Source organism: Papio anubis, chromosome 8 (genome assembly GCF_008728515.1).
Source record: "Papio anubis isolate 15944 chromosome 8, Panubis1.0, whole genome shotgun sequence".
NCBI classification, from domain to species: Eukaryota; Metazoa; Chordata; class Mammalia; order Primates; family Cercopithecidae; genus Papio; species Papio anubis.
In genome coordinates, this window is record NC_044983.1 from 6,717,812 (window position 1) to 6,742,817 (window position 25,006).

The 25,006-nt window shown below is 45.7% G+C and overlaps 2 protein-coding genes across 3 annotated transcripts; both read left to right on the forward strand.

Moving 5' to 3' along the window:
* The first annotated feature begins 647 nt into the window (after positions 1-647).
* Positions 648-13,084, forward strand: BTDA (theta defensin a). Of its 2 annotated transcripts, NM_001141939.1 has the most exon segments (4): positions 705-765; positions 2,122-2,308; positions 2,991-3,151; positions 13,011-13,084. In NM_001141939.1, coding segments are annotated over 2 exon segments (231 nt in total). In that variant the 5' UTR covers positions 705-765; positions 2,122-2,133; the 3' UTR covers positions 3,047-3,151; positions 13,011-13,084.
* BTDC (theta defensin c) lies at positions 10,552-13,084 on the forward strand. The gene is made up of 3 exons (NM_001141938.1): positions 10,552-10,612; positions 11,978-12,164; positions 12,850-13,084. The coding sequence occupies exons 2-3, from the start codon at positions 11,990-11,992 to the stop codon at positions 12,903-12,905; spliced, it is 231 nt and encodes a 76-aa protein (NP_001135410.1). The 5' UTR covers positions 10,552-10,612; positions 11,978-11,989; the 3' UTR covers positions 12,906-13,084.
* Positions 13,085-25,006: the final 11,922 nt, after the last annotated feature.

Sequence of the window (25,006 nt, forward strand, 5' to 3'; positions counted from 1 at the left end):
CCCCCGAGAGACTTCCAAGAGACGTTAGTTCTCAAGCAGCAAACCCAGTAGTCCTTGGACCGGATGGTCCTAGATACTCGGTTAGCCTTAAGCTGTCCATTGCCCAAGCAATGAGGCAATTGTCTGCTCTAGGGAACCACATGCTGTGTGCACATCCTTAACGACCCAACAAAACTTGCCCTGCCTGGAAACACAAGCCGAGACGGGATTCAGTCTCCCCCATGTGTCCTCCAACATCCCAGCCCAGCCAGTAGGCTTTGATGTATTGTTATGGTTAGAGCACAGGTACTGGGGAGGCTGGTTCAGGGCAAGATTCCTCATCCTCTCCTGTGCATGGGTGTCAATCGTGTCCTTGCTTCTCTAACAGTGTATCCTGTGACATGCAGGCCAGGCTCTCCTGGGGGCTTTAAGTAATCCCTTGATGCAGCGAGCTCAGCCTCAGCCATCTCGGGGTCCATTGTCTTAGGAGTCATGGAGAATCCATCGTTGGTTGCTGCCTGGGCCTGGCCAGGGCTGACCAAGGAAGATGAGGGGACCCTCTGTCTGAATCCCAGCTTCCCACCAAATTTCTCAACTGCCCTTGCCGAAAGAGTTATTTAACATACCCAACGGAAAGTAACCCAGGATATTAGGACACCTGATCCCAAATAACTCTTAAATAGGGAAGTCCTCTGCTGTTTGTGCACGGCTGCTCTTGCTACAGGAGACCTGGGACAGAGGACTGCTGTCTGCACTGTCTCTTCACTCTGCCTAACTTGACGATCTGTAAGTAACACAAAACTTAAACTTTCCTGTCGAGGTTTGAACATTGAAGCTGTGCACCCAATCTGACCTGTGACTCCTGGGTCACCCCAGAGGGACTTAGTGGGTGAATCCCCTGCTGTGCATTTCTGTCCGAACCACTAGGGGCTGCTGGGAGCATTGGCTACCAGCTCAATTAATAGAGAAACTCAAGGAATTTCCTTCTAATTACACGTGTCCTACTTGACACGTCCAACAGAGACAACAATAGCTCCTTAAAACATCCTTTTATTTGGAGAGAAGCTGATCCTGCTCCTTGGCCTGTTTTTCAATCAGGTTATTTGTTATTTGCTATTTAGTTGTTTGACTTCCTTACGTATTTAGATATTTACCCTTTCTACCACTTAGGGTTTGCAACTATTATCTTTCATTTTCTGAGTTGCTTTTTCACTCAGTTGATTATTTGTTTGTTGGTTTCTTTTTTGATGTGCAGATGCTTTAGAGGTCAAGGCAGCCCCACTTGCCTCTTTTCCCATTTATTGCCCGTGTTTTTCGTGTCATAGCAAAGATATCATCACCCACATCAATGTCAAAGCGTCATCTTCATATATTCCTCTTGTCGTTTTATGGTTTCAGGTCTATGTTTGGGTCTTCGATCCATTTTGAGTTGATTTGTGTATATAGTATATGATAAAGGACCACATGTATACAAACATCAAATCCTAAGGTGCAGTGCAGTAGATATATACCATTTTTAATTCTTATTCACATCTCTATAGAGCTGGAAACAAATTTTTGGCTGTAGACGAACTTTTTACCTCGATATGTCAGTGTTCATTTCACCTATCATATGATAGGGTCATTGTTCTCTTCACACTGGCCCCTACAGGAGGCTACACACCCCATGCCTTCATGAGTGTGGTCAAGCCCTTGATGCCTGCAATAAATGACTCTTTACTTGATAGGAATTCATGCCTGCTGCCAGAGTGTAGACCTACAGAGAGTAGTAGGGCCATCTGCAGGAAAAGAGACATTTGTCGCCTGACCTCATTGAATAAAATCACTGCTGTTATCCTTTGCTAGAAGAGTTAAAAGTAAATATTTCGTAAAGTGAGAAACAGGAATCCTCATCATCATCCTCTCCAAACCAGCACAGACACTAAACATAGAGATTCAAACAAGAGTGAAAGCTAGGAGAGCAAAGGAAGAAAACATGGACATTGAGACCAATGGGATCCCACACAATCTCCAACGAAATGCACAGCTCCTCTCGCCGAGAAGGTTCAAGATTTCCTGTCTCTGAGCCTTCTCTCTGCAGACATAGAAATCCAGGCTAACTCCTCTCTCCCGACTTGTCTGCTCCTGCTCTCCCTCTTCCAGGTCACTCCAGCCATGAGGACCTTCGCCCTCCTCACCGCCATGCTTCTCCTGGTGGCCCTGCATGCTCAGGCAGAGGCACGTCAGGCAAGAGCTGATGAAGCTGCCGCCCAGCAGCAGCCTGGAGCAGATGATCAGGGAATGGCTCATTCCTTTACATGGCCTGAAAACGCCGCTCTTCCGCTTTCAGGTGAGACAGGTCGGCATGCAGAGCTGCAAGGTCTAGAGGGATGGATGGGAGACAGAGTTGGGAATCGAGACTCAATGCTTCATGTCACTTAGGTGGCTTCATTTAGCATCTCTGGGCCTTGGTTTTCTCATCTATAAATTGAATACAGAGCCAAAGAAATCTAACAGGTTTTCTGTCTTTAAAGACTTGAGGCAGCTCTGCCTGGAGAGTAACCATTCTTTTATTCCTTTACTTCCTTAATAATCCTTTCACTTTAGAGAATCAATAAAATTAAAAAATAAAACTTGAAATCAACATATGTCTGTGAAATTCAGTAGGTTTAAGACATGAAGAGACAGTCTGACATTCTTTCTTGATTCAAACAAGTCATCTTCATTACACGGAGAATATTTGACTGTATCTATACAACCGTTTCTAAGAGTAGAGACAAGCCTAAGAGTGCGTTCAGGTGTGTGTCTGATGGGGCAGAAGCACAAAAATGAAAGCAAATGAGAATAAGTCTCAAATCCTGCGTGACCAGCACTGCTCTGTGTATTTATTCTTATTGACTGAAGTTGTTCATGCTACCGGCCCTAATGCAGCCGACATCCCTCATTAGCTAGCACATGACTTCTCCACGATTCCCTTTGCCACCCACTGCTGACCTTCTGCTCCATTTACGATGCTCTCTCTGTGTCCCCAGAGTCAGCGAAAGGCTTGAGGTGTGTTTGCACACGAGGATTCTGCCGTTTGTTATAATGTCACCTTGGGTCCTGCGCCTTTCGTGGTTGACTCCACCGGATCTGCTGCCTCGGAGCTTCCAGAATCAAGAAAAATACGCTCAGAAGTTACTTTGAGAGTTACAAAAGAGAATTCTTTGCTGGCATTCTCCTCAGTTTCCTTTTCTCATCCCCAAATAAATACGCTATCCATAAGATTTCACAATGGCTACATCTCTTTCACCTTTGATGTGTCTTTGTGCCTCAAGACACTTGGGATGCACCTTCCAGAATCCTAAGGTTTTAAACAAAAGAACATTCCACATTCTAGGAATTTCAAGCAGGAGTTTGGGCTTCAGACTCAAATGGAAATGAAGGCCCAAATCACACCATCAATCTCCCCATCCACTGCTCTGTATTTTCACTCTGCCTCATTGGCTCTGGATCCCGCTCAAAGGCTCCGTGTGCTGGACAGACAATCATTGTCAGTTTAAAGTTCATGCAGTCACAAAATCATTCCTCCTCAGGAGAAACCAACATGCTCTGTACTGAACAATTGGAGTTTTATCGAACGCGTCCCAGTCACACATTTGCCTTTTAAGACATAGGGTTACAGGAGATCCACTGAACTTTAAGAGAATGGAGTTTGTACCGAAACTGGAATTAATAAATTACAAAGCCTTGGCAGCCCACACCAGGAAGTCCTCATTAGAGCACCCTCAGTCATGCTGCTGAAGACCTGGATTTCACTCCCATAAAGTCATCTTCACCTCCTGAAATGCACACACAAATGCTCCATACACTTTGCAGCACGCATGTTCTTGTGTTGCCTTAACACCTCCTGAGGGAACCTGATTCTGCCTGGAAAACACAGCCAGGGAGATAAGGGATCAGGAAAGTGATTCACCAGGAACATGGCAGCCTTCTTGTTTCACAGGGTGCTAGGGCATCTCAGGGGTTCCAGGCCCCACTGAGACACTGCACATGGATGGAAGCCCATGCAGAACCTGGGGAACAGAGTGGGCGCCGACCTCCCAAATTCACATCTTCGCCACCCAGGTTTAACCTTTCCTGCCTTTGTCAGCTGGGAAGTTGATGCCAACAGCTCTCCCTGCACAAACCTTCTGAATCTATTTCACCATCTTTAATAGCGCCTCCTTCACATTTCCTAAAACGTCTTGGTGAAAATTTTTTTGTACAACAAATGAAATAGGTTTCTTTTGTTATTTCTTTTTCTGATTTTCTAAACTCGGCTTACAAACAAACCCAGAAGAATCTGAAAAGGACTCATTCCATTCTAGGAATATGAATTTTTCACTTTCACTAAGAAACAAACAACTCACAGAGAATCAGGGAAAAGAGAGCTCACTCTAACATTTCCTCTCAGTCACCCTCCCAACCTCTCAATGCTGTATCCTCCTGGCTGACAGTGACCCCCACCTTTCTTCCAGCCCACTCTTGTGATGCCACCTCGGAATTCCTCCATCTCTCAATCTCAGAGTAAGGGTCCCAATTAAGCTGAGTCACCGGCTCTCCTTCCAGCCTCTCCATATGCGTCCTCCGTCCTGCTGATTAGAACCAGTAGGCTGTTCTCCCCTGAAATGTGCATGGGAGTCACCCAGGAGTCTGTTCCCCAGGCCGCACCCAGGACACCCTGTCATCTGCCCTCATTTCCTCTTATGCACTGTACTGTCTTTAACTCCAGATTCTCTGGGCTAGGTAATCATTTTATATCATTTCAGGCATATTAGTTGAGTTTGCATTCAAGTTTAGAAACCACAACAAGCTGAGTTAACATTTTCACACTTGAAAATTAGGAAAGAATTCTAAGCTTCATGAAGTCCCTCATTGAAGACCTCAAGCATAAAACGGCATTGGTGTCTTTGCATAACATTCCCCATTTTCCTTTGATCTTAGCTTGGACTCCTCCCAGATTTGACAGCCATGTGAATTGTGGTTATATCTCCACGGCCTCCGTTGCTCATCTCAGGAAAAACCCCTACTTTTCTCTCCCATTGTTTCAAGCCAACTCCGAGTCCATGCCCTCCTCTGAGGTCACCCTTCACTGAGGGGAGGTTGGGGGCTCCACCTGGATCCACACTACCCTGCTCCACACAGTAAAAATGCACTAAGAATGCAGAGGGGTTCTTCAGTCACTACATACCAGTGCACAATTCCCGCCTCTCCCTCCACCATGATGGGCTCTTTGTGACACTTTGGGAATAAGTTGAGAAAATTTCTTCCTATTTCCTCAAGATTTTAGAGAAGCTGAGATTTTAAACACACAAAATATGTACAAATCCACTTCCTCACCAATACTGTGAAAATGCCCTCTGTTCATCTAGGGCTGTGTGAAAAGACACCACAAAACGTAGTGGATTAAAACAGCACGATCAGGTCTTCATTCACACATTTGCTATTGTGACGTGGCTCCCTCCACGGGCATCATAGGAGAGGTGCTGCTGGGATCTGAAAACCTCAGGGTCAAGATGCTTGCGCACAGGTAGAGGGAGTGCTGGACTGGCTCGGGGGGAGTTCTGACAGGCTGAGCGATGAGACCCTATGATGCACCGAGGCCAGGTCATGCCAGCTCATGAGAGAAAAGATAGGTGTGACACTTTATATCCCACTCAGAGCTAGGAGGATTTGAACCAGAGATTTATAAACACTGCATATCAGAGCTTGTTTTTCCTACAAAGCTGGTTGCTCTGTGTTCTCTAGCTCATCCTTGCAGTTGGGTTCAGCTCCTCCTTTTTCGCAGTGCTTAGACTTCCTCCAAGCATTGTATCTGGGCTTCAAAGGCACCAGCATTCTTAGTATATGTGGGGTGTTGAAAAAAAAATATCATACACCAAGTGACTTATAAACAACAGAAATACATTTCTCAGTGTTCTCGAGAGTGAGAAGTCCAAATCAAGGTGCCAACAGATTTGGTGTCTGGTAAAGACCAGCTTCTAGGTTCATAGAGGGCATCTTCTTACTACTTCCTCACCTGAGGGAAGGAATGAAGGAGCTCTCTGAGACCTCTTCATCAGGGGTACCGATCCTATTCATGAGGACTCCACCCTCCCGACCTCGTCATCCCCCAGAAAGCCCCACCTTTTCATGCTATCACCAGGGGAGGGATTTTAACATACGAATTTCAGAGGGACAAAAACATTCAGGCTGCAGTACCATCCAATACAGAGGAAGCGAAAGATAAAAACTTCTCATGACTTTAGCCCAACAAATGGCATGGTGCTAAGTTAGGTGTGTTCAACTGGTCAAGATGTCACCCGACCTAGATTCAACAGGAGAGAATTTCACCTCCATTCTTATGTGAAAAGAGTCAGGGATTTAGGGCCACCTTTTAAAACAGTTCAAGGAAGTTATTCCTTCATGGTTTATTGTAAAATTGCTGCAGACAACGACACCTGACACATAGAAAACCTGAGAGAGGCAGCTGGAAAAAGCAGACAAATTGCAGAGAGCTTGGATTTCCTGCCTGTCTCAGCTGGATCTGTAGGCCCGGGAGTCTCTGTGTGGCACAGGCTGCACCATGATCCTCCCTGCAGGAGAGTGGACAAACGGATGCGGGGAGGGACAGGACGGTGCACTCTGAGGAGCTGCAATGTGGCCGGTCCTCAGAGCTCATCCCCATGCAAACGCTCTGCCTCCTGCTAACATACATGCTGTGTTCCATGACTGCCCTTCTCTACCGGGTCACAACCAGGTCTCAGGGGCCTGCCCAAGGTCCACACACACTATCTGCTGGGGCCACCAGACAGCCTCAACGTGTGTGGGAATATCCTTGCTGCTCGGGAGGCCTCTCTCCTCTCAGGCCTGCACCTGCACCCTCACCCACAGCTTCCCCAGAATATTTCCTCCAATCCAGTGATGTCAAGGCTCTTATGGAGAGTTCAGACTCACTTCAATGTTTCTTGTATGTGTATGAAAGAAGAGCTTAAGCCATGTCTACTGTCACTGGGTGTTGACATTGGTAGAGAGAATAGGAAAATTGGACTGGGGGTGGGGACTGAGGATAAACATGGAAGAAAAAGTGTTGCAAAGACTTTAGGCAAAACTCCTGCTTGCTTAAACTCTAGAGTTCTGCGAAGGTTCTGGGGCACTCCAAAAGGAAATGTGAAAGGGACTGCAAGAGAAGAATCTCTGTGTTATTCGGGATGAAAGTTTGAAAGCCACTGGACAAGGAACAGGTGCAACCTCAACACAGGCTGGGAAAGGAGTACCATGCACTAGCTGGGAGTGCTCACCACTGCAGCCAAGCCTGGGAGGGAAGGACATCAGGACTCCAGGTTAGGGGTGAAGAAGGCAGAACCAGGAGCCATCACTGACTCGGAGCCACTTGCAGCACATTCTGTGCTCCCCGAACTCCTGAAATCACTCTGGGTGCTGCTGGTACAGCTGCTGCTGAACCAGACACACAAGAGCTGTCAGGTTGTGCAACAGCAGCAGTAAACGGAACTCCCAGAACCCACATCACTTCTTGTGTGACCACTTGGGAAGGCCACCAACACCGGCATGGCCACTACCTCAGACAACAGCACCCCTGCCCAAGAGACCATCCAGGGAGACATCAGCTTCACTGGAACCAGACACGTCAATGAATCTTATTATTTTTCAACTTTCATTTTAGATTCCTGGGTCCATGTTCAGGTTTGCTATATGCAGGGTGGATCTATAGGGCAATGTTGAGGGTTTGGGTACAATTTATCCAATCACCCAGATAGAAAGCATACTACACAATAGACAGGCCTGCAACATTTGCCCTCCTCTATCCCTGTTCCCTCTCCCAGTCCCTGCTGCCTATTCTTCCCATGTTTATGTCCATGAGTCCATGAGTACCCGCTGTGTTGCTCCCACTTATAAGTGAGATCATGCGATATCTGGTTTCCTGCTCCTGTGTTAATTCACTAAGGATAATGGCTTCCAGCTGCATCCATCTTTCTGCAAACAACACAATTTCATTCTCTCTTATGACTGTAGCATTCCATGATGTATATGTGCCACATTTTCTTCATCCAATCCACCATGGATGGGCATGTAGGTTGATTCCATGCCTTTGTTATCGTGAATGATGCTCGCATGAACATACGCGTGCGCCTGTCTTTTAGGCAGAATGATTTGTTTTCCTTTGGATATATACCCAGTAGTGGGATTGTTCAGTGGAATGAGAGTTCTCTGTTAAGTTATTTGGCAAATTTCTAAACTGCTTGCCACTGTGCCTGAAATCCTTATCACTCCCCCAATAATGTATAAGCCTTCTCTTCTCTATGCAGTCCTGCCAATATCTGTTATTTTTTTGAATTTTAATTACAGCCATTCTGACTAGTGTGAGTTAGTATCTCTTTGAGATTTTAAATTGCATTTCTCTAATGATCAGTTATGTAAAGCATATTTTCCTTTTTTTTTTTTTTTTTTTTTTGTTTTTTGTTTTTTTTTTTTGATTTTTTTTTCTTCATGCATAGGTTTATATTATATTGTTTTTTTTTTTTTTTTTTTTTTTGCTTACTTATCTCTTTAAGTCCCTTGTAGAAGAAAATCACTTCGACCATAAAGTCACCACCAAACAGCCTCTCCTTACTGCTGCAGGTACGGATCTCGCTATCCCCAAGACACGCCACTGACTCATGTCCAGTAACCAAACCCTTGCCTTTCAGCTTCCTTTACCTTGTGCTTTGCTGGGTACCCCAAGGTTGACATCATTGAGTGGAATTTTGCTGAGATCACCATTTGCCTTCAGTGTAATCCCATTACTTTATGGTGCAAGGAACTTACAGAGTCTCAGTCAAATTTTAAGGCTGCCCTAGAAGCTATGCAAAAATTATGAACTTGGGAGACCTGTGTGTAACAACCCCATGCCCAAATCTAACCAACTCTTCAGTGATAACCCTCATGCAGTGCTGGGGAAATGCCTATGGACTGGAGTGTGTTCTGCGTGGAGGAAGCAAGTCCAGGTTTCACTTCTAAAGGACATGAAGGCATTACCAGAACTCAGAGATCTTCCTCATGTGCATATACACCACTTCATATTTTGCCCCTATAACCTTGTCATTAGGCCCTTACAGGCACCTGCTAATGCCCTAGAACCTAAAACCTTCACCTGGGCCTCAGTTTCCCCAAACAGCCCAACTTTCTTTTTCTGCTGGGATGAGACTGTTGCTCACTTCCTCCAATGCTGAAGTTCCTGGGGCTGCCACACATCAGGAACTCACTGCTTCCTCAAGAGACAGCTGACCTCACTGCTCTGCCATAGCGACCACCCCAGCAAGGCTTGAGACACCTCTTCCTTCATTAAGATTGAGGGAGATGCTTCAGCTGTCACTCCGCTGCCCCCAGTCCACCACAGCCCAATACCTGCTTCCTTCACACAGAGCTTCAGGGGAGGCCATGAGTGCCCAGCCTGCTGGACCGGCGCTGTACACGACCCTCCCATGGTGACAGGGGCTTCCTGGCCTGCACACTGGGTTCAGCAACCTCACCTTAGGTATTTATTCCCTCAGAAGTGACTGCATTCTTTTCTCATTTTCAGAAACCTTATTCCACCTACCTCACTATGAGAAAGAGACTGAGGGTAATGAGTGGTATATTTAAAATGTAAACGAGTCTCCCTAGGACTTCCCAAACAACACAGGAGGGACCAGAGGAGCTGAAGTCCGCATATCTCAAGCACTCAGTGATCGTCCCACTCATGCTGTGTGTATGGAGACTCATAAGCCTGCCCAGAATTGGCTACGGAACAAGGTATTTGAGCACACAGCACCAGGTGATGCAAGCTAACACCCATCTCGCTGCCACCTTGGCCGCCTCCCTGAGAGATTTCCAAAAGACATTAGGTCTCAAGCAACAAACTCAGGAGTCCTTGGACCCGATGGTCCTAGACACTCGTTTAGCCTTAAACTGTCCATTGCCTAAGCAAGGAGACAACTGTCCGCTCCAGGGAACCACATGCTGTGTGCACATCCTTAACGAACCCAACAGAACCTGCCCTGCCTGGAAACACAAGCCGAGGTGGGATTCAGTCTCAACCAGATGTTCTGCAATACCCTAGCCCAGCCATCAGCTTTGATGTGTTGTTATGGTTAGAGCACAGGAACTGGGGAGGCTGGTTCAGGCAAGATTCCTAATCTTCTCCTGTGCATGGGTGTCAATTAGGTCAGGTCCTTGTCTCGCTAACAGAGCGTATCCTGTGAGATGCAGGCCAGGCTCTCTTGGGGGCTTTAAATATTCCCTTGATGCAGCGAGCTCAGCCTCAGCCACCAGCACAGGCATCTCGGGGTCCATTGTCTTAGGAGTCATGGGGAATCCATCGTTGGTTGCTGCCTGGGCCTGGCCAGGGCTGAACTGACCAGGGAAGATAAGGGGAGCCTCCCTGGACTCCTGTGTGAACCCAGGTTTCCTACCAAATTTCTCAACTGTCCTTGCCAAAAGAGTTATTTAATGTACCCAACGGAAAGTAACCCAGGATATTAGGACACCTGATCCCAAATGACACTTAAATAGGGAAGTCCTCTCCTGTTTGTGCACAACTGCCCTTGCTACAGGAGACCCGGGACAGAGGACTGCTGTCTGCCCTCTCTGGTCACTCTGCGTAGCACAAGGATCTGTAAGTAACAGAAACCTTAAACTTTCCCATTGAGGTTTCAACATGGAAGCTGTGTCCCCAGTCTGACCTGTGACTCCTGGGCCACCCCAGAGGGACCTAGTGGGTGAATTCCCTGCTGTGCTTTTCTGTCTGAACCTCTGGTGGCTGCTGGGAGCACTGGCTACCAGCTCAGTTAATAGAGGAACTCAAGGAATTTCTGTCTAAATACACGTCCTACTTGACACGTCCAATAGAGCAACAGTAGCTCCTTAAAACATTCTTTGATGTGGAGAAAAGCCCATCCTGCTCCTCAGCCTATTTTTCAATGAGGTTATTTGTTATTTGCTATTGAGTTGTTTGACTTCCTTATGTATTTAGATATTTACCCTTTCTAGCATTTAGGGTTTGCAGTCATTGCCTTTCATTTTCTGGGTTGCTTTTTCATTCAGTTGTTTGTTTGTTGTTTTCTTTTTTGACGTGCAGATGCTTTAGCGGTCAATACAACTCCACTTGACTATTTTCCCTTTTATTGCCTGTGTCTTTGATATCATAGCAAAGATATCATTACCAACATCAATGTCAAAGTGTTATCTTCATATATTCCTCTCATTATTTTATGGTTTCAGGTCTATGTTTGGGTCTTTGATCTATTTTGAGTTGATTTGTGTATATAGTATACAATAAAGGACCACACGTATACAAATGTCAAATCCTAAGGTGGTATACAGTAGATATAAATCATTTTCAATTTTTATTCATATCTCAATGGAGCTGGAAAAATAAATTTTTGGCTGTAGACGAACTTTTTACCTCGATATCACTGTGTTCATTTCACCTATCGCATGGTAGGGTGATTGTCCTCTTCACACTGGCCCCTACAGGAGGCTACTCACCCCATGCCTTCATGAGACTGGTCATGCCCTTGATGCCTGCAATAAATGACCCTTCACTTGATAGGAATTCATGCCTGCTGCCAGAGTGTAGACCTATAGAGAGTAGTGGGGCCATCTGAAGGAAAGGAGACATTTGTAGCCTGAACTTACTGAACAAAGCACTGCTGTTATCCTTTGGTAGAACAGTAAAAAGTAAATATGTAATGAAGTGAGAAACAGGAAAAAGATGCCAGGTTCCTCATCTTCACCATCCTCTCCACCCAGCACAGACACTAAACATAGAGATTCAAACTAGAGTGAAAGCTGGGAGAGCCAAGGAAGAAAACATGGACATTGAGACCAATGGGATCCCATACAATCTCCAGTGAAATGCACAGCTCCTCTCTCTGAGAAGGTTCAAGATTTCCTGTCTCTGAGCCTTCTCTCTGCAGACATAGAAATGCAGGCTAACTAGTCTCTCCCGACTTGTCTGCTCCTGCTCTTCCTCCTCCAGGTCACTCCAGCCATGAGGACCTTCGCCTTCCTCACTGCCATGCTTCTCCTGGTGGCCCTGCACGCACAGGCAGAGGCACGTCAGGCAAGAGCTGATGAAGCTGCCATCCAGGAGCAGCCTGGAGCAGATGATCAGGGAATGGCTCATTCCTTTACACGGAATGAAAGTGCCGTTCTTCCGCTTTCAGGTGAGACAGGCCGGCATGCAGAGCTGCAGGGTCTAGAGGGATGGATGGGAGACAGAGTCGGGAATATAGACTCAATGGTCCGTGTCACTTAGGTGGCTTCATTTAGCATCTCTGGGCCTTGGTTTTCTCATCTATAAATTGAATAGAGAGCCAAAGAAATCTGACAGGTTTTCTGTCTTTAAAGACTTGAGGCATCTCTGCCTGGAGAGTAACAATCCTTTTATTCCTTTACTTCCTTAATGATCCTTTCACTTTAGAGAATCAATAAAATTAAAAAATAAAACTTGAAATCATCATATGTCTGTGAAATTCAGTAGGTTTAAGATACAAATAGTCTGACTAGCTCTTTCTGGAATCATACAAGTAGACTTCACTATAAGGAGAATATTTTACTGTATCTATAGAATACTTTTTGAAAAGCAGAGCCAAGCCTAAGAGTGTGTTCAGGTGTGTGTGTGTGTGATGGGGCAGAGGCATAAAAATGAGAGCAAATGAGAATAAGTCTCAGACACTGCATGGCCGGCACTGTTCTGTGTATTTATTCCTATTGACTGAAGTTGTTCATGATACCGGCCCTAATGCAGCCACCATCACTCCTCAGCTAGCACGTGACTTCTCCAGAATTCCCTTTACCACCCACTGCAGACCTTCTGATCCATTTATGATGCTCTCTTTGTGTCCCCAGAGTCAGAGAGAGGCTTGAGGTGCATTTGCTTACTAGGAATTTGCCGTCTGTTATAACGGCGTTTGCGGTCCTGCGACTTTCGTGGTTGACTCTATCGGATCTGTTGCCACTGAGCTTGCAGAATCAAGAAAAACCAGCTCAGAAGTTACTTTGAGAGTTAAAAGAAATTCTTGTTACTCCTCTACCTTGCCCTCAATTTCCTTTTCTCATCCCAAATAAATACCTTGTCGCAAGATTTCTGTCTTTACATCTCTTTCACCTTTGATGTGTCTTTGTGTCTCAAGACACTTGGGATGTACCTACCAGAATCCTAGGATTTTAAACAAAACAAAATTCCAAATTCTAGGAATTTCAAGCAGGAGTTTGGGCTTCAGACTCAAATGCAAATGAAGGCCCAAATCACACCACCAATCTCCCATCCACTGCTCTGTCTTTTCACTCTGCCTCATTGGCTCTGGATCCACTCTCAAAGAGCTCCCCTGTGCTGGGCAAACAATCATTGTCAGCTTAAAGTTCATGCAGTCACAAAATCATTCCTTCTCAGGAGAAACCAACATGCTCTGTGCTAAAGAATTGGAATTTTATTGAACGTGTCCAGGTCACACATTTGCCTTTTAAGACACAGGGCTACAGGAGATCCACTGAAACAACTTTAAGAGGGAAATGGGTTGTTAGCAAAGGCGGGATTAATGGTACAGAAAGCACAGCAGCCCACACCGGGATGTCCTCATTAAGAGCACCCTCCAGTCATGTCTACTAAGACCTGGATTTCACTCCCATAAAGTCATCTTCACACTCACAAAATGCACACGCACAAATGCTCCACTGCACTTTGCAACACGCATGCTCTTGTGTTGCCTTAACACCTCTGAGAACCTGATTCTGCCTGGAAAACACAGCTTCAGAGGAGATAAGGGATGAGGGAGGGAAAGCAATTCACCAGGAACATGGCAGCCTTCTTGTTGCTGCAGGGTGCTGAGGCAGCTCAGGGTTCCAGGCACCCCACTGAGACACCGCATGGATGGGGAAGCCCATGGGAACCCAGGGAGGACAGAGTGGGTGCCAACCTCCAGTGCATTTCCCCTAGCTCACCCAGGGTTTAACCTTTCCTGCCTTTGTCTTCAGGGAAGTTGATGCCAACGGCTCTCCCTACTGCAACCTTCTGAATCCTATTTCACCATCTTCAATAAGCGCCTCCTTCACATTTCTAAAACGTCTTGGTGAATTTTTTTTGTACAACAAATGAAATAGGTTTCTTTTGTTATTTCTTTTCTGATTTTCTAAACTCGGCTTACAAGCAAACCCAGAAGGAAAGAGATCTGAAAAGGACTCATTCCATTCTAGGAATATCTGAATTTTTTTCCTTTTTCACTAAGAAACAATCAACTCATGAAGAACCTAAGAGAAAGAGCTCACTCTAACATTTCCTCTCAGTCACCCTCCCAACCTCTCAATGCTGTATCCTCCTGGCTGACAGTGACCCCCACCTTTCTTCCAGCCCTCCACCCCATGGCCCTGCCACCACCTCGAATTCCTCCATCTCTCAATCTCAAGTAAGAAGGTCCCAGTCGCTGAGTCACCGGCTCTCCTTCCAGCCTCTCCCATAGCCGTCCTCCGTCCCTGCTGATTAGAACCAGTAAGGCTGTTCTCCCACAGAAATGTGCATGGGAGTCACCCGGGAGTCTGTTCCCCAGGCTGCACCCGGGACACCTGTCATCTGCCCTCATTTCCTCTTCTTATGCACTGTACTGTCTTTAACTCAGATTCTCTGAGCTAGGTAATGTTTTTATATCATTTTCAGGCATATTAGTTGAGTTTTGCATTCAAGTTTAAGAAACCACAACAAGCTGAGTTAACATTTTCACTGCCACACCTGAAAATTAGGAAAGAATTCTGGCTTCATGAAGTCCCTCATTGAAGGCCTCAAAGCATAAGTAACCTTGTTGTCTTTACCTGTTATTCCCCCCATTTTCCCTTTGATCTTAACTTGGACTCTCCCAGGTGACAGCCATGTGAATTGTGGTTATCTCCCCACGGCCTCCGTTGCTCATCTCAGGGAGAAAACCCCTACTTCTCTCTCCATTGTTTCAGCCAACTCCCGAGTCCCATGCCCTCCTCTGAGTCTGTCACTGAGGGGAGAGGTTGAGACTCCACCTGGATCCCACACTACCCCTGCTCCACACAGGAAAAATTCACACTAAGAATGGGAGAGGGAGGTTCCTCAGTCACTCCATAGAGTTCACAATTCCACGCCCCCACAAGGGGCTCTTTGTGACACTTTGAGAAAAAATTGAGAAAATTCACTCCTATTTCATCAATATTTTAGAGAAGTTGAGATTTACACACACAAAATATGTACAAATGCAATTCCTCACCAATACTGTGAAAATGCCCTCTGTTCATCTAGGACTGTATGAAAAGACAACACAAAAGTTAATGGATTAAAACAGCACGATCAGGTCTTCATTCACACATTTGCAATTGGGACATGGCTCCCTCCACAGGCATCAGAGGAGAGGTGCTGCTGGGATCTGAAAACCTCATGGCCAAGATGCTTGTGCACAGGAAGAGGGAGTGCTGGGCTGGCTCAGTGGGAGCTCTGACAGGCTGAGAGATGAGACCCTGTGATGCACTGAGGCCAGGTCATGCCAGCTATGACACAGAAGATAGGTGTGACACTTTATATCCCACTCAGAGCTAGGAGGATTTGAACCGGAGAGATTTACAAACACTGCATATCAGAGTTTTCTTTTTCCTAGAAAGCTGGTTGCGCTGGGTTCTCTAGCTCGTCCTTGAAACTGGGCTCAGTTCCTCTCCTTTTGCAATGCTTAGACTTCCTTCAAGCATGGTATCTGGGCGTCAAAGGCACCAGCAATCTTAGTATATGTGGGGAGCTGGAAAAAAAATACTGTACACCAGATAACTTATAAACAACAGAAATATATTTCTCAGTGTTCTTGAGGCTGAGAAGTCCAAATCATGGTGCCAACAGATTTGGTGTCTGGTGAGGACCAGTTTTTCGTTTCATAGGCGGCACCTTCTAACTGCTTCCTCACCTGAGGAAAGGAATGAAGGAGCTCTCTGTGGACTCTCCTCAGGGGCATTAATCCTATTCATGAGGACTCCACCCTCCTGACCTCATCATCCCCCAGAAAGCCCCACCTTTTCATGCTATCACCTGGGGTAGGGATTTTAACATACGAATTTCAGAGGGACAAAAACATTCAGCCTGCAGCACCATCCAATACAGAGGAAGTGAAAGATAAAAACTTCTTATGACTTGAGCCCAGCAAATGGCACGGTGCAAAGTCAGCTGTGTTCTACTGGTCAAGGTATCACCCAAGCTAGATTCAACAGGAGAGAATTTCACCTCCATTCTTATGTGAAAAGAGTCAGGGATTTAGGGCCACTTTTTAAAACAGTTCAAGGAAGTTATTCATTCATGGTTTATTATAAAATTGCTGCAGACGACAACACCAGATACATAGACAACCTGTGAGAGGCAGCTGGAAAAGTTGGACAAACTGCAGGGAACTTGGAGTTCCTGCATGTCCCAGCTGGATCTGCAGACCGGGGAGTCTCTGTGTGGCACTGGCAGCACCAGGACCCTCCCTGCAGGATGGTGGACAAAGAACTGAGGGCAGGGACAGGGAGGTGCACTGTGAGGAGCTGGAAAGTCATGGTCCTCCTCAGATCTCACCCCAATGCAACCCTGCCCTGACCCACACTAACACACACACCGTGTTCCACGACTGCCCTTCCCCACTGGGTCCAAACCATGTCCCAGGGGCCTGCACAAGGTCCACACACACTGTGTCTGCTGGGGCCACCGGACAGCCTCAGCGTGTGTGGGACTATCCTTGCTGCTCCTGGAGGCCTCTCTCCTCTCACGCCCACACCTGCACCCTCAGCAACAGCTTCCCCAGAATATTTGCTCCAGCATGATGACGACAAGGCTCTTATGGAGAGTTCAGACTCACTTCAGTATTCCCTGGAAATTCAAATGCGTGTGTATGAAAGAGCAGCTTAAGCCATGTCTACTGTCACTGGGTATTGACACTGGTGGAAAGAATGGGAAAATTGGGCTGGGGGTGAGGACTATGCATAAACATGGAAGAGAAAGTGTTGCAAAGATTTTTAGACAAGACACCTGTTGGTTGAAACTCCAGTGTACTGCTTAGGTTCTAGGGCAGTCCAAAGAGAAATGTGAAGGGGACCGCAAGAGAAGAATCTCTGTGTAATTTGGGATGAAAGTTTGAAAGCCACTGGACAAGAAACAGGTGCAGCCTCAACACAGGCTGGGAACCCAGTGGGTCCCGGGAATGGAGTGCCATGCACTAGCCTGGAGTACCCACTGCTGCAGCCAAGCCTGGGAGGGAAGGACATCAGGACACCGGGTTAGGGGTGAGGAAGGCAGAACCAGGAGCCACCACTGACTTGGAGCCACTTGCAATGCATTCTGTGCTCCCTGAACTCCTGAAATCACTCCGGGTGCTGCTGGTACGGTAATATAAAGCATATTTTCATATGTTTGTTAGACTCTTGTCCGTCTTTTTTTGAGAAGTATCTGCTCATGCCCTGGCACACATTTTAAAGGGGTTATTTCTTTTTTGCTTACTTATTTGTTTAAATCCCTTGTAGAAGAAAATTACTTTGACCACAAGGTCACCACCAAACAGCCTCTCCTTACTGCTACAGGTACAGACCTCGCCATCTCCAGGACATGGCGCTGGCTCACATCCATTACCCAAAACCTTGCCTTACTCTTTCCCTGACTTCATGCTTTACTGATTACCCCAAAAATGACCTCCTTAGAGTGGGATTCTGCTGAGATCACCATTTGCTTGCAGTATAATCCCATTACTTTATGGTGCAAGGAATCCATAGAGCCTCAGTCAGATTGTAAGGCTGGCCTAGAAGCGATGCAAAAACTATGGACTCAGGAGACCTGTTGTAATAATTCCACGCCCAAATCTAACCAGCTCTCCAGTGATAACCCTCATGCAGTGCTGGGGAAATGCTTGTGGACTGGAGTGTGTTCTGTGCACAGGAAGCAGGTCCAGGTTTCAATTCTACAGAACACACGGCATTACCAGAACCCAGAGTTCTTCCTCCAGTACATACACACCCCTTCATATTTTGCCCCTATCACCTCATCCTTGGGCCCCTCCAGGCACCTACTAATGCCCCAGAAACTAAAACCATCACCAGGGCCTCAGTCTCCCTAAGCAGCCCAAATTTTTTCTTACGCTAGGATGAGACTGTTGCTCACTTCCTCCAATGCTAAAGTTCCCAGGCCTGCCACACATCAGGAACTCACTGCTTCCTCAAAGGGACAGCCAACCCCACTGCTCTGCCACAGTGACCACCCCTAGCAAGGCTTCAGATGCCTTCTCCTTCCTTAAGGTTGAGGGAGATGCTTCACCTCTCACTCCACTGCCAACAGTCCTTCATAGGACTGTGCCTGCCCAATGCCTGCTGCCTTCAGGCAGAGCTGCAGGGGAGGCCCTGAGTGCCCAGCCTGCTGGACCAGCGCTGTACACAACCCTCCCATGGCGGCAGGGGCTGCCCGGCCTGCACATTGGGTTCAGCAACTTCACCATAGGTATTTATTGCCTCTGGAGTGACTGTATTCTTTTCTCATTTCCAGAAACCTTATCCCATCTACCTCACTAGAAGGAGGAGGAGGGTGGAGAGAGGTACATTTTAAAATGTGCATGAGTCTCCCTAGGACTTCTCCTCAAATAACACATGAGGGACCACAGGAGCTCGATCCTGCATATCTCAAGTGCCTAGTGATCATCCCCCTCACGCTGTGTGTATGGAGACTCTTAGGCCTGCTCAGAATTGACTTAAGAGCAAGGTATTTGAGAACACCCATCTCGCTGCCACCTTGGCCACCTCCCTGAGAGACTTCCAAGAGACATTAGGTCTCAAGCAGCAAACTCAGGAGTCCTTGGACCCAATGATCCTAGACATTAACTTAGCCTTAAACTGTCCATTGCCCAAGCAATGAGACAATTGTTCGCTCCAGGGAACCACATGCTGTGTGCACATCCTTAACAAACCCAACAGAACCTGCTCTGCCTGGAAACACAGCCGAGGTAGTATTCAGTCTCCCCCAGGTGGTCTGTAACATCCCAGCCCAGTCAGTCGGCTTTGATGTGTTGTTACGGTGAGAGCTCAGGTACTGGGGAGGCTGGTTCAGGGAAGGTTCCTCATCCTCTCCTGTGCATGGCAATCACGTCCTTCCTTCCCTAACAGAGTGTATCCTGTGAGATGCAGGCCAGACTCTCCTGGAGGCTTTAAATATTCCCCTGTTGCAGCTAGCTCAGCCTCAGTCACCAGCACAGGCACCTCGGGGTCCATTGTCTTAGGAGTCATTGAGAATCCATCGTTGGTTGCTGCCTGGGCCTGGCCAGGGCTGACCAAAGCAGATGAGGGGACCCTTCCTGGACTCCTGTCTGAACCCCAGCTTCCCACCAAATTTCCCAACTGCCCTTTTCACCAGAGTTATCTAATATACCCAACGGAAAGTAACCCAGGATATTAGGACACCTGATCCCAAATGACCCTTAAAAAGGGAAGTCTTCTCCCGTTTGTGCACGGCTGCTCTTGCTACAGGAGTTCGAGTGGGACAGAGAGATTACAGGCTTCAAAGAAAGAGAGAGCATTTCAAGTGGATTATTCACCATTCTTCACTAAAGCATCTCATGGTCCAGACATTTCTGTGACCACCAACACCAACCACAAATTCCCAGACCCCAGGAGGAGGGAGCAGGTGTTAACCACGTCTACTTCATGAAGATTCTGAGCAGGTCTCGGCCCTGGACTGAGGCTCTGCCTGTCTGAAGATGCAGCTCAGGGATCCAGGCACCCCACTGAGATGCTGCATGGCTGGGGAGCCCAACACAGATCTTAGGGACTATAGATGAATCTACGTCTGACAGAGAAATGGTCCCAGCTCTACCTCTTCTTTAGACAGCAAAGGACACATATTAAGATTGAGAATGCAATCGCCAGGCAACCTTCCTTGGGTACCTATAACTGCCACTGACTTGAAGTCACATGGTGCTTGCTGTAACTCTGCATATTGCTCCTAACTTTCCACTGGGCTGGGCTGACTCCCTTACATGGCTTTTGCACTTCACCCAGAAGTTCACCTTTCTTGCACCCCGGATCCTGGGGTCTCTGCTAAAACTTCCCTTTGTCACTGAGGGCTTTGCTGATTTCTCAATTTTAAATTGCAACTAGTTCCCCCTGGAAACCTCAATCCCCTTCTTCTCTTATTTTAAACTGTAGAATTTCACACCATCTTACATTCTGTACGTTTCACCTGCTTTCTGTAATGTTTGCGTCCCTACTGTAGAAGGTGAGCTGCATGTTTTACTCATCATTGGATCATAGTGCATAGACAACTCCCTAATAAAGAGTAGACGATCAGCAAATTCACTATGGTCACATTAGTTAATCATATCTAACATTACATATTATTACAAAATTACATTGTCATTACAAAACTTCATAGAACAAACCTGATACCTATGGGATAAAGCACCTGTATGCCTAGTCCATGTGACAGCCTTGCTTTAAAAATCAATAAAAATCATTTAAAACTAACAGGAGAATATCATGGGTAAAACATGGCTTTGTGAAGCATTACTACTTTCTAATGAAGAAACTAGCCATTTTGGCTGCAGTGGCAAGAAAAAAGTTTATGATATATCTTTACCTGGAACATACAAGATATCGAAAAATTCAATACTTTAAAAAGAAGAGGTAGAGCAGTATTCCAGGTAAAGAAAATGGCACTGGGACAAGAAATACGCAGGGTCAGGTCAACCTCCACTGAATTTAGAGGAATTGCTGTTGCAAAAGGGAAGAGTGGAGCAGAATTCAGGCCAATGTGCCGAGAAGCATCCATCAATCCAAGGGAAGGGGGCAGACAAGGACGGAGCATCCTGTCCTCTACTGGGAGCACCACATGTGGCTTCTGTTACTGCAGTCCAGGGTGGGCAATGACAGCGGCAAACTCTACATGTGGCTTCTGCTACTGCAGTCCAGGGTGGGCAATGAAAGCGGCAAACTCTAGGACAGAGAATGCAGGGAGAGGTGTAAGGGTCTCCAAACAACCAGGGTAATTTTCTCAACCTCAAATAAGAGCCCGAAATGATTATTGAAAACGCAGACTCTGTATGTACACTGAAGACCTACTAGGCATTTTAAAGAACTAACTCATGTGATTGAACCATAAAGAATAAGTCAGAGGTGGGCCATGTTTTCAAAATGTGATTATCCCAAGACACAGCATCCCTGTCTCATTGCAGGGCTTCCATTGTGAGGCTCTGAATCCCTACAGGGCACGGAAGCACAGAGAAAAGGGTGCTTGGCAGTTTCATTTCCACTCACCGTCTTCTGTTCTTAAGCCCTCATCCTCAAGATGTGAAGCTGTGTCTAGAACATCTTCAGGAAGCTTCTCATTCACCATTTTCAGTCCAAACTCACTTGCCATTCCCCATGTTTACAACCTTCCCTTCAGTGAGCACAGTCTACACAGCATTCTACTGAACGTCTTCATACATTTCCTCTCCACACTGTTCTCCACACTTGTAACCTGCTCTCTCACCTCTCTCCTTGCCCCAGTCCTCCTTCAGGGAGGACATGAAGCCTCTACTGTTCCAAAGGGTCACTTGACTTTAATTAAGTACTTACTGGGGACAACCTTTTTGACACCAAGAACAGGTGGGAGACAATTTTTCCATGGGTGGGGGATGGAGGGATGGTTTGGGGATGAAACTATTCTACCTCATATCATCAGGCATTAGATTCTGATAAGGAGCACATAGCATAGATCCCTTGAGTGCACAGTTCACAATAGGGTCCACATTCCTTTGAGAATCAAATGCCACCGCTAATCTGACAGGAGGTGGAGCTCAGGCAGTAATGTTCACTCACCTCCTGCTGTGTGCCCTGGTTCTTAACGGGTCATGGACTGGTACTGGTCCTCAGCCCAGGGGTTGGGGACCCATGCCATAAGCAGATGAAGGGATTTGGAAAAAGGGGCCTGTGATTCCAACCTAGCTTTGATGATGCTGGACCTTTATCCTTGGAGGCAACACTTTAATCCTATGGACCAAACTATGGCATTCTGTAAAATGAGAACATTAATGTGTTCTTCCCATTTATGATAGGTTGGAGGCAGCATTGTATGACATCACAGAAGTGCTATTAATTGGATAACTCCTATAGACCAGACAGTATTCTCAAAACACATAAAGATTTACTGTACTAATATTAGCTAATATGAATTGATTACTAAGAAATATTCATCCATTATAATAACTAATAGTCACATTAATCCTATTAACTCCCACTTGCCATTAAATATTTTTTTCAGAAATATACATTAAGGAGAAAATGAACATTAGACAGATTATTTACCTTAATCAAAGTCAAAACCGATTGAGTAACAAGGCTGATGCCAAATTCCATATCCTTCATTCATGCCCTATACTCTCTATTCCTCTGAATTCTGCAGTGCTGGCTTCTGTAAGTTGCTGGGTTATTTGTTTTCTGAGCCTAGAACCTGACAGCCGCTGATGCTCAAGGGATATTTGCTGACTGAGAGTCTTACATGAGCATCACAGGCTCTCCTTGGCACATGCCTTTGTAAAGCCCTTCCTTTGGGATTTCATGTGAAGCACCTGGGATCTGATCTTTTGGTCCACATCCTTTAAGTAGCTGAAGTCAAGTTTGTTACCAGATGCCACCAATCAGAATTCCCATTGATCATCATTACTGAGTAAAAGAGACTTACTGCTTTCAGAAAATGGTGGCTGAGAGTACTGTTGACCTCTCCACAGACTGGAGATAAAGATACGGCCATCAGGATGCACCCATTGGAGTCTACAGGTGCATGAGATTGTAGCAAGAAGAAGTCCCCAAGACTGTGATTCATCTTGGGGTCCAGCCCTTCCTGCACAGAAGCAGGATCTGAATGTCTCTGAGGAGGGAAGAGACATGGGCTCCCTGTGTGTACAAATCAGTTGGGTGCAAGATTGGAGGTAAGGGCCTTCAGAAATGGAATTCTGTGTTTACACTGAAATGTGTGTACTTTGGGGAAGACTGAGGCACAGCACAGTGGGACAGAAGAGGTGAAATAGACCACATAGAGCACCGTTGTTGCACCAACATCGCTTTGATGTTTCTCTGATCTAGCAGTTCCATCTGTGGCCATGTTTCCTACCTACTTGATGGGCCTCTGTATGTGCCATTCATACGTCCAATTGGTATGGATCCTGATAGCCCTCCCTGGGACAGCACAGCCTCCTCAGGGAGGGTGGCAGCAGATGGAAAGGCAAACCTGACTCATAGCACAGAGCATGAGCGAACACATGCAAGACTGAATTTTATAAGGTAAAGTGGGAAAGACACAAGACTCAGAAATCAACAAAGAAATTTTAAATCTACGTAAAAATAACTGCACATCAAAAGAACCCTATAGAGAAAGACAAATTCTAAAAATATTTCTAATACATATGACAAAGAGTTAATTTCAAACTATATAAAGAAATGCTACCAGTCAATAAAAATAAATAGGCCAAGAAGGTTTTTTTTTAAAAAAAAAAAAAAAAAAAAAGCACTTCCGGGAAAATAAATGCAAGTGCTTCTCGAGCATTAAATCACCATGACCCTAATTTACAAGAGAAATGCAAACCATGACTCCACTGTGATGTCAAATTTTGCTTATCACGTTGGAAAAGATTTAAAAAGCTCTATGATGCATGTACCAGCTGCTTTCAACCACGAAGACCAGGAAACCCAAATGAACAGTGGATTTCAAAGGTAAGATCATATTTCTCCTAAGTCATGACACAACTAGATGTGGGCAAACAGGAGTAGATGCAATATCTCAACCATGGCCTCAAGAACCAAGGAGTCTTGTACCTTTCTGCTCCTCCATCCATATGGAGGAATTGTCTTCTTCGTGGTAAAAAGACAGCTGTTTCTGCAAGTCCAAGTGCTTCCACGATCCAAGAAGAAAAAAGGAAGAACACATAAAACAATAATGAGAAAATATAACACAAAATCAGAAATTTATTTCATTATTTTAAAGACTACCCCTATTAGGGATTATCTTTTATTGGTCAGAACAGAGCTTACTGGTCACTGAGCTGCAAGAGAGTCTAAGACATCAAGTATTCCTAGAGGAACATATTGCTGCCTTAAACATAGGCAGGAAGAAAGGGCGATGACAATTGATAAGCATTAGGTTGGTGCAAAAGTAATTGCAGTTTTGGACCATGAATTTCAAATCATTATAACTAGGCTCCAACACATCTTTGTTAATCAAAATAGAAACCATTACAATCAACACATTTTTGCCAAAGAGAAATAAGTTTGTTTATTCCTTTAGCATAAAAATTCATGCTTCGGAATTCAATGAACTCTTGGAAAGCATTTTCTGCATCCTGCTGATTGTAGAAGCATTTTCCTTGCAAAAAGTTGTCCAGATGCTGAAAGAAGTGGTAGTCGGTTGGCGAGAGGTCAGGTGAATATGGCAGATGAGGCAAAGCTTCCTAGCCCAATTCGTTCAGCATTGGTTGTGCGACATGCCATTGGGCATTGCATTGATAAGAATTGGGTCCTTTCTGTTGACCAATGCCGGCTACAGGCATTGTAGTTTTTGGTGCATATCATGGATTTGCTGAGCATATTTCTCAGATGTAGTGATTTCTCAGAGATTCAGAAAGCTAAGTCAGTAGTGGATCAGACAGGCAGCAGACCACCAGACAGTGACCATGACCTTTTTTTGGTGCAAGTTTGGCTTTGGGAAGTACTTTGGAACTTCTCAGTCCAACCATTGAGCTGGTCTCCGCTGGTTGTCATATAAAATCCACTTTTTGTTGCACATCACAATCCGATCAAGAAATGGTTTGTTGTTGTTTCGTAGAATAAGAGAAGACGACACTTCAAAGTGACGATTTTTTTTTATTTTTTGTCAGCTCGTGAGGCACCCACTTATTTAGCTTTTTCACCTTTCCAATTTGCTTCAAATGTTGCACAACTGCAGAATGGTTGATGTTGAGTTCCTTGGCAACTTCTCGTGTAGTTGTAAGCGAATCAGCTTCAATGACTGTTCTCAATGGGTCGTTGT

Coding starts and splice junctions, on each gene's coding strand:
- BTDC (NM_001141938.1), top strand. CDS start 11,990: ATGAGGACCTTCGCCTTCCTCACTGCCATGCTTCTCCTGGTGGCCCTG. Junction 12,165..12,849: donor TGCCGTTCTTCCGCTTTCAG/GTGAGACAGGCC, acceptor TTGTGTCCCCAG/AGTCAGAGAGAGGCTTGAGG.
- BTDA (XM_031669299.1), top strand. CDS start 2,134: ATGAGGACCTTCGCCCTCCTCACCGCCATGCTTCTCCTGGTGGCCCTG. Junction 2,309..2,990: donor CGCCGCTCTTCCGCTTTCAG/GTGAGACAGGTC, acceptor CTGTGTCCCCAG/AGTCAGCGAAAGGCTTGAGG.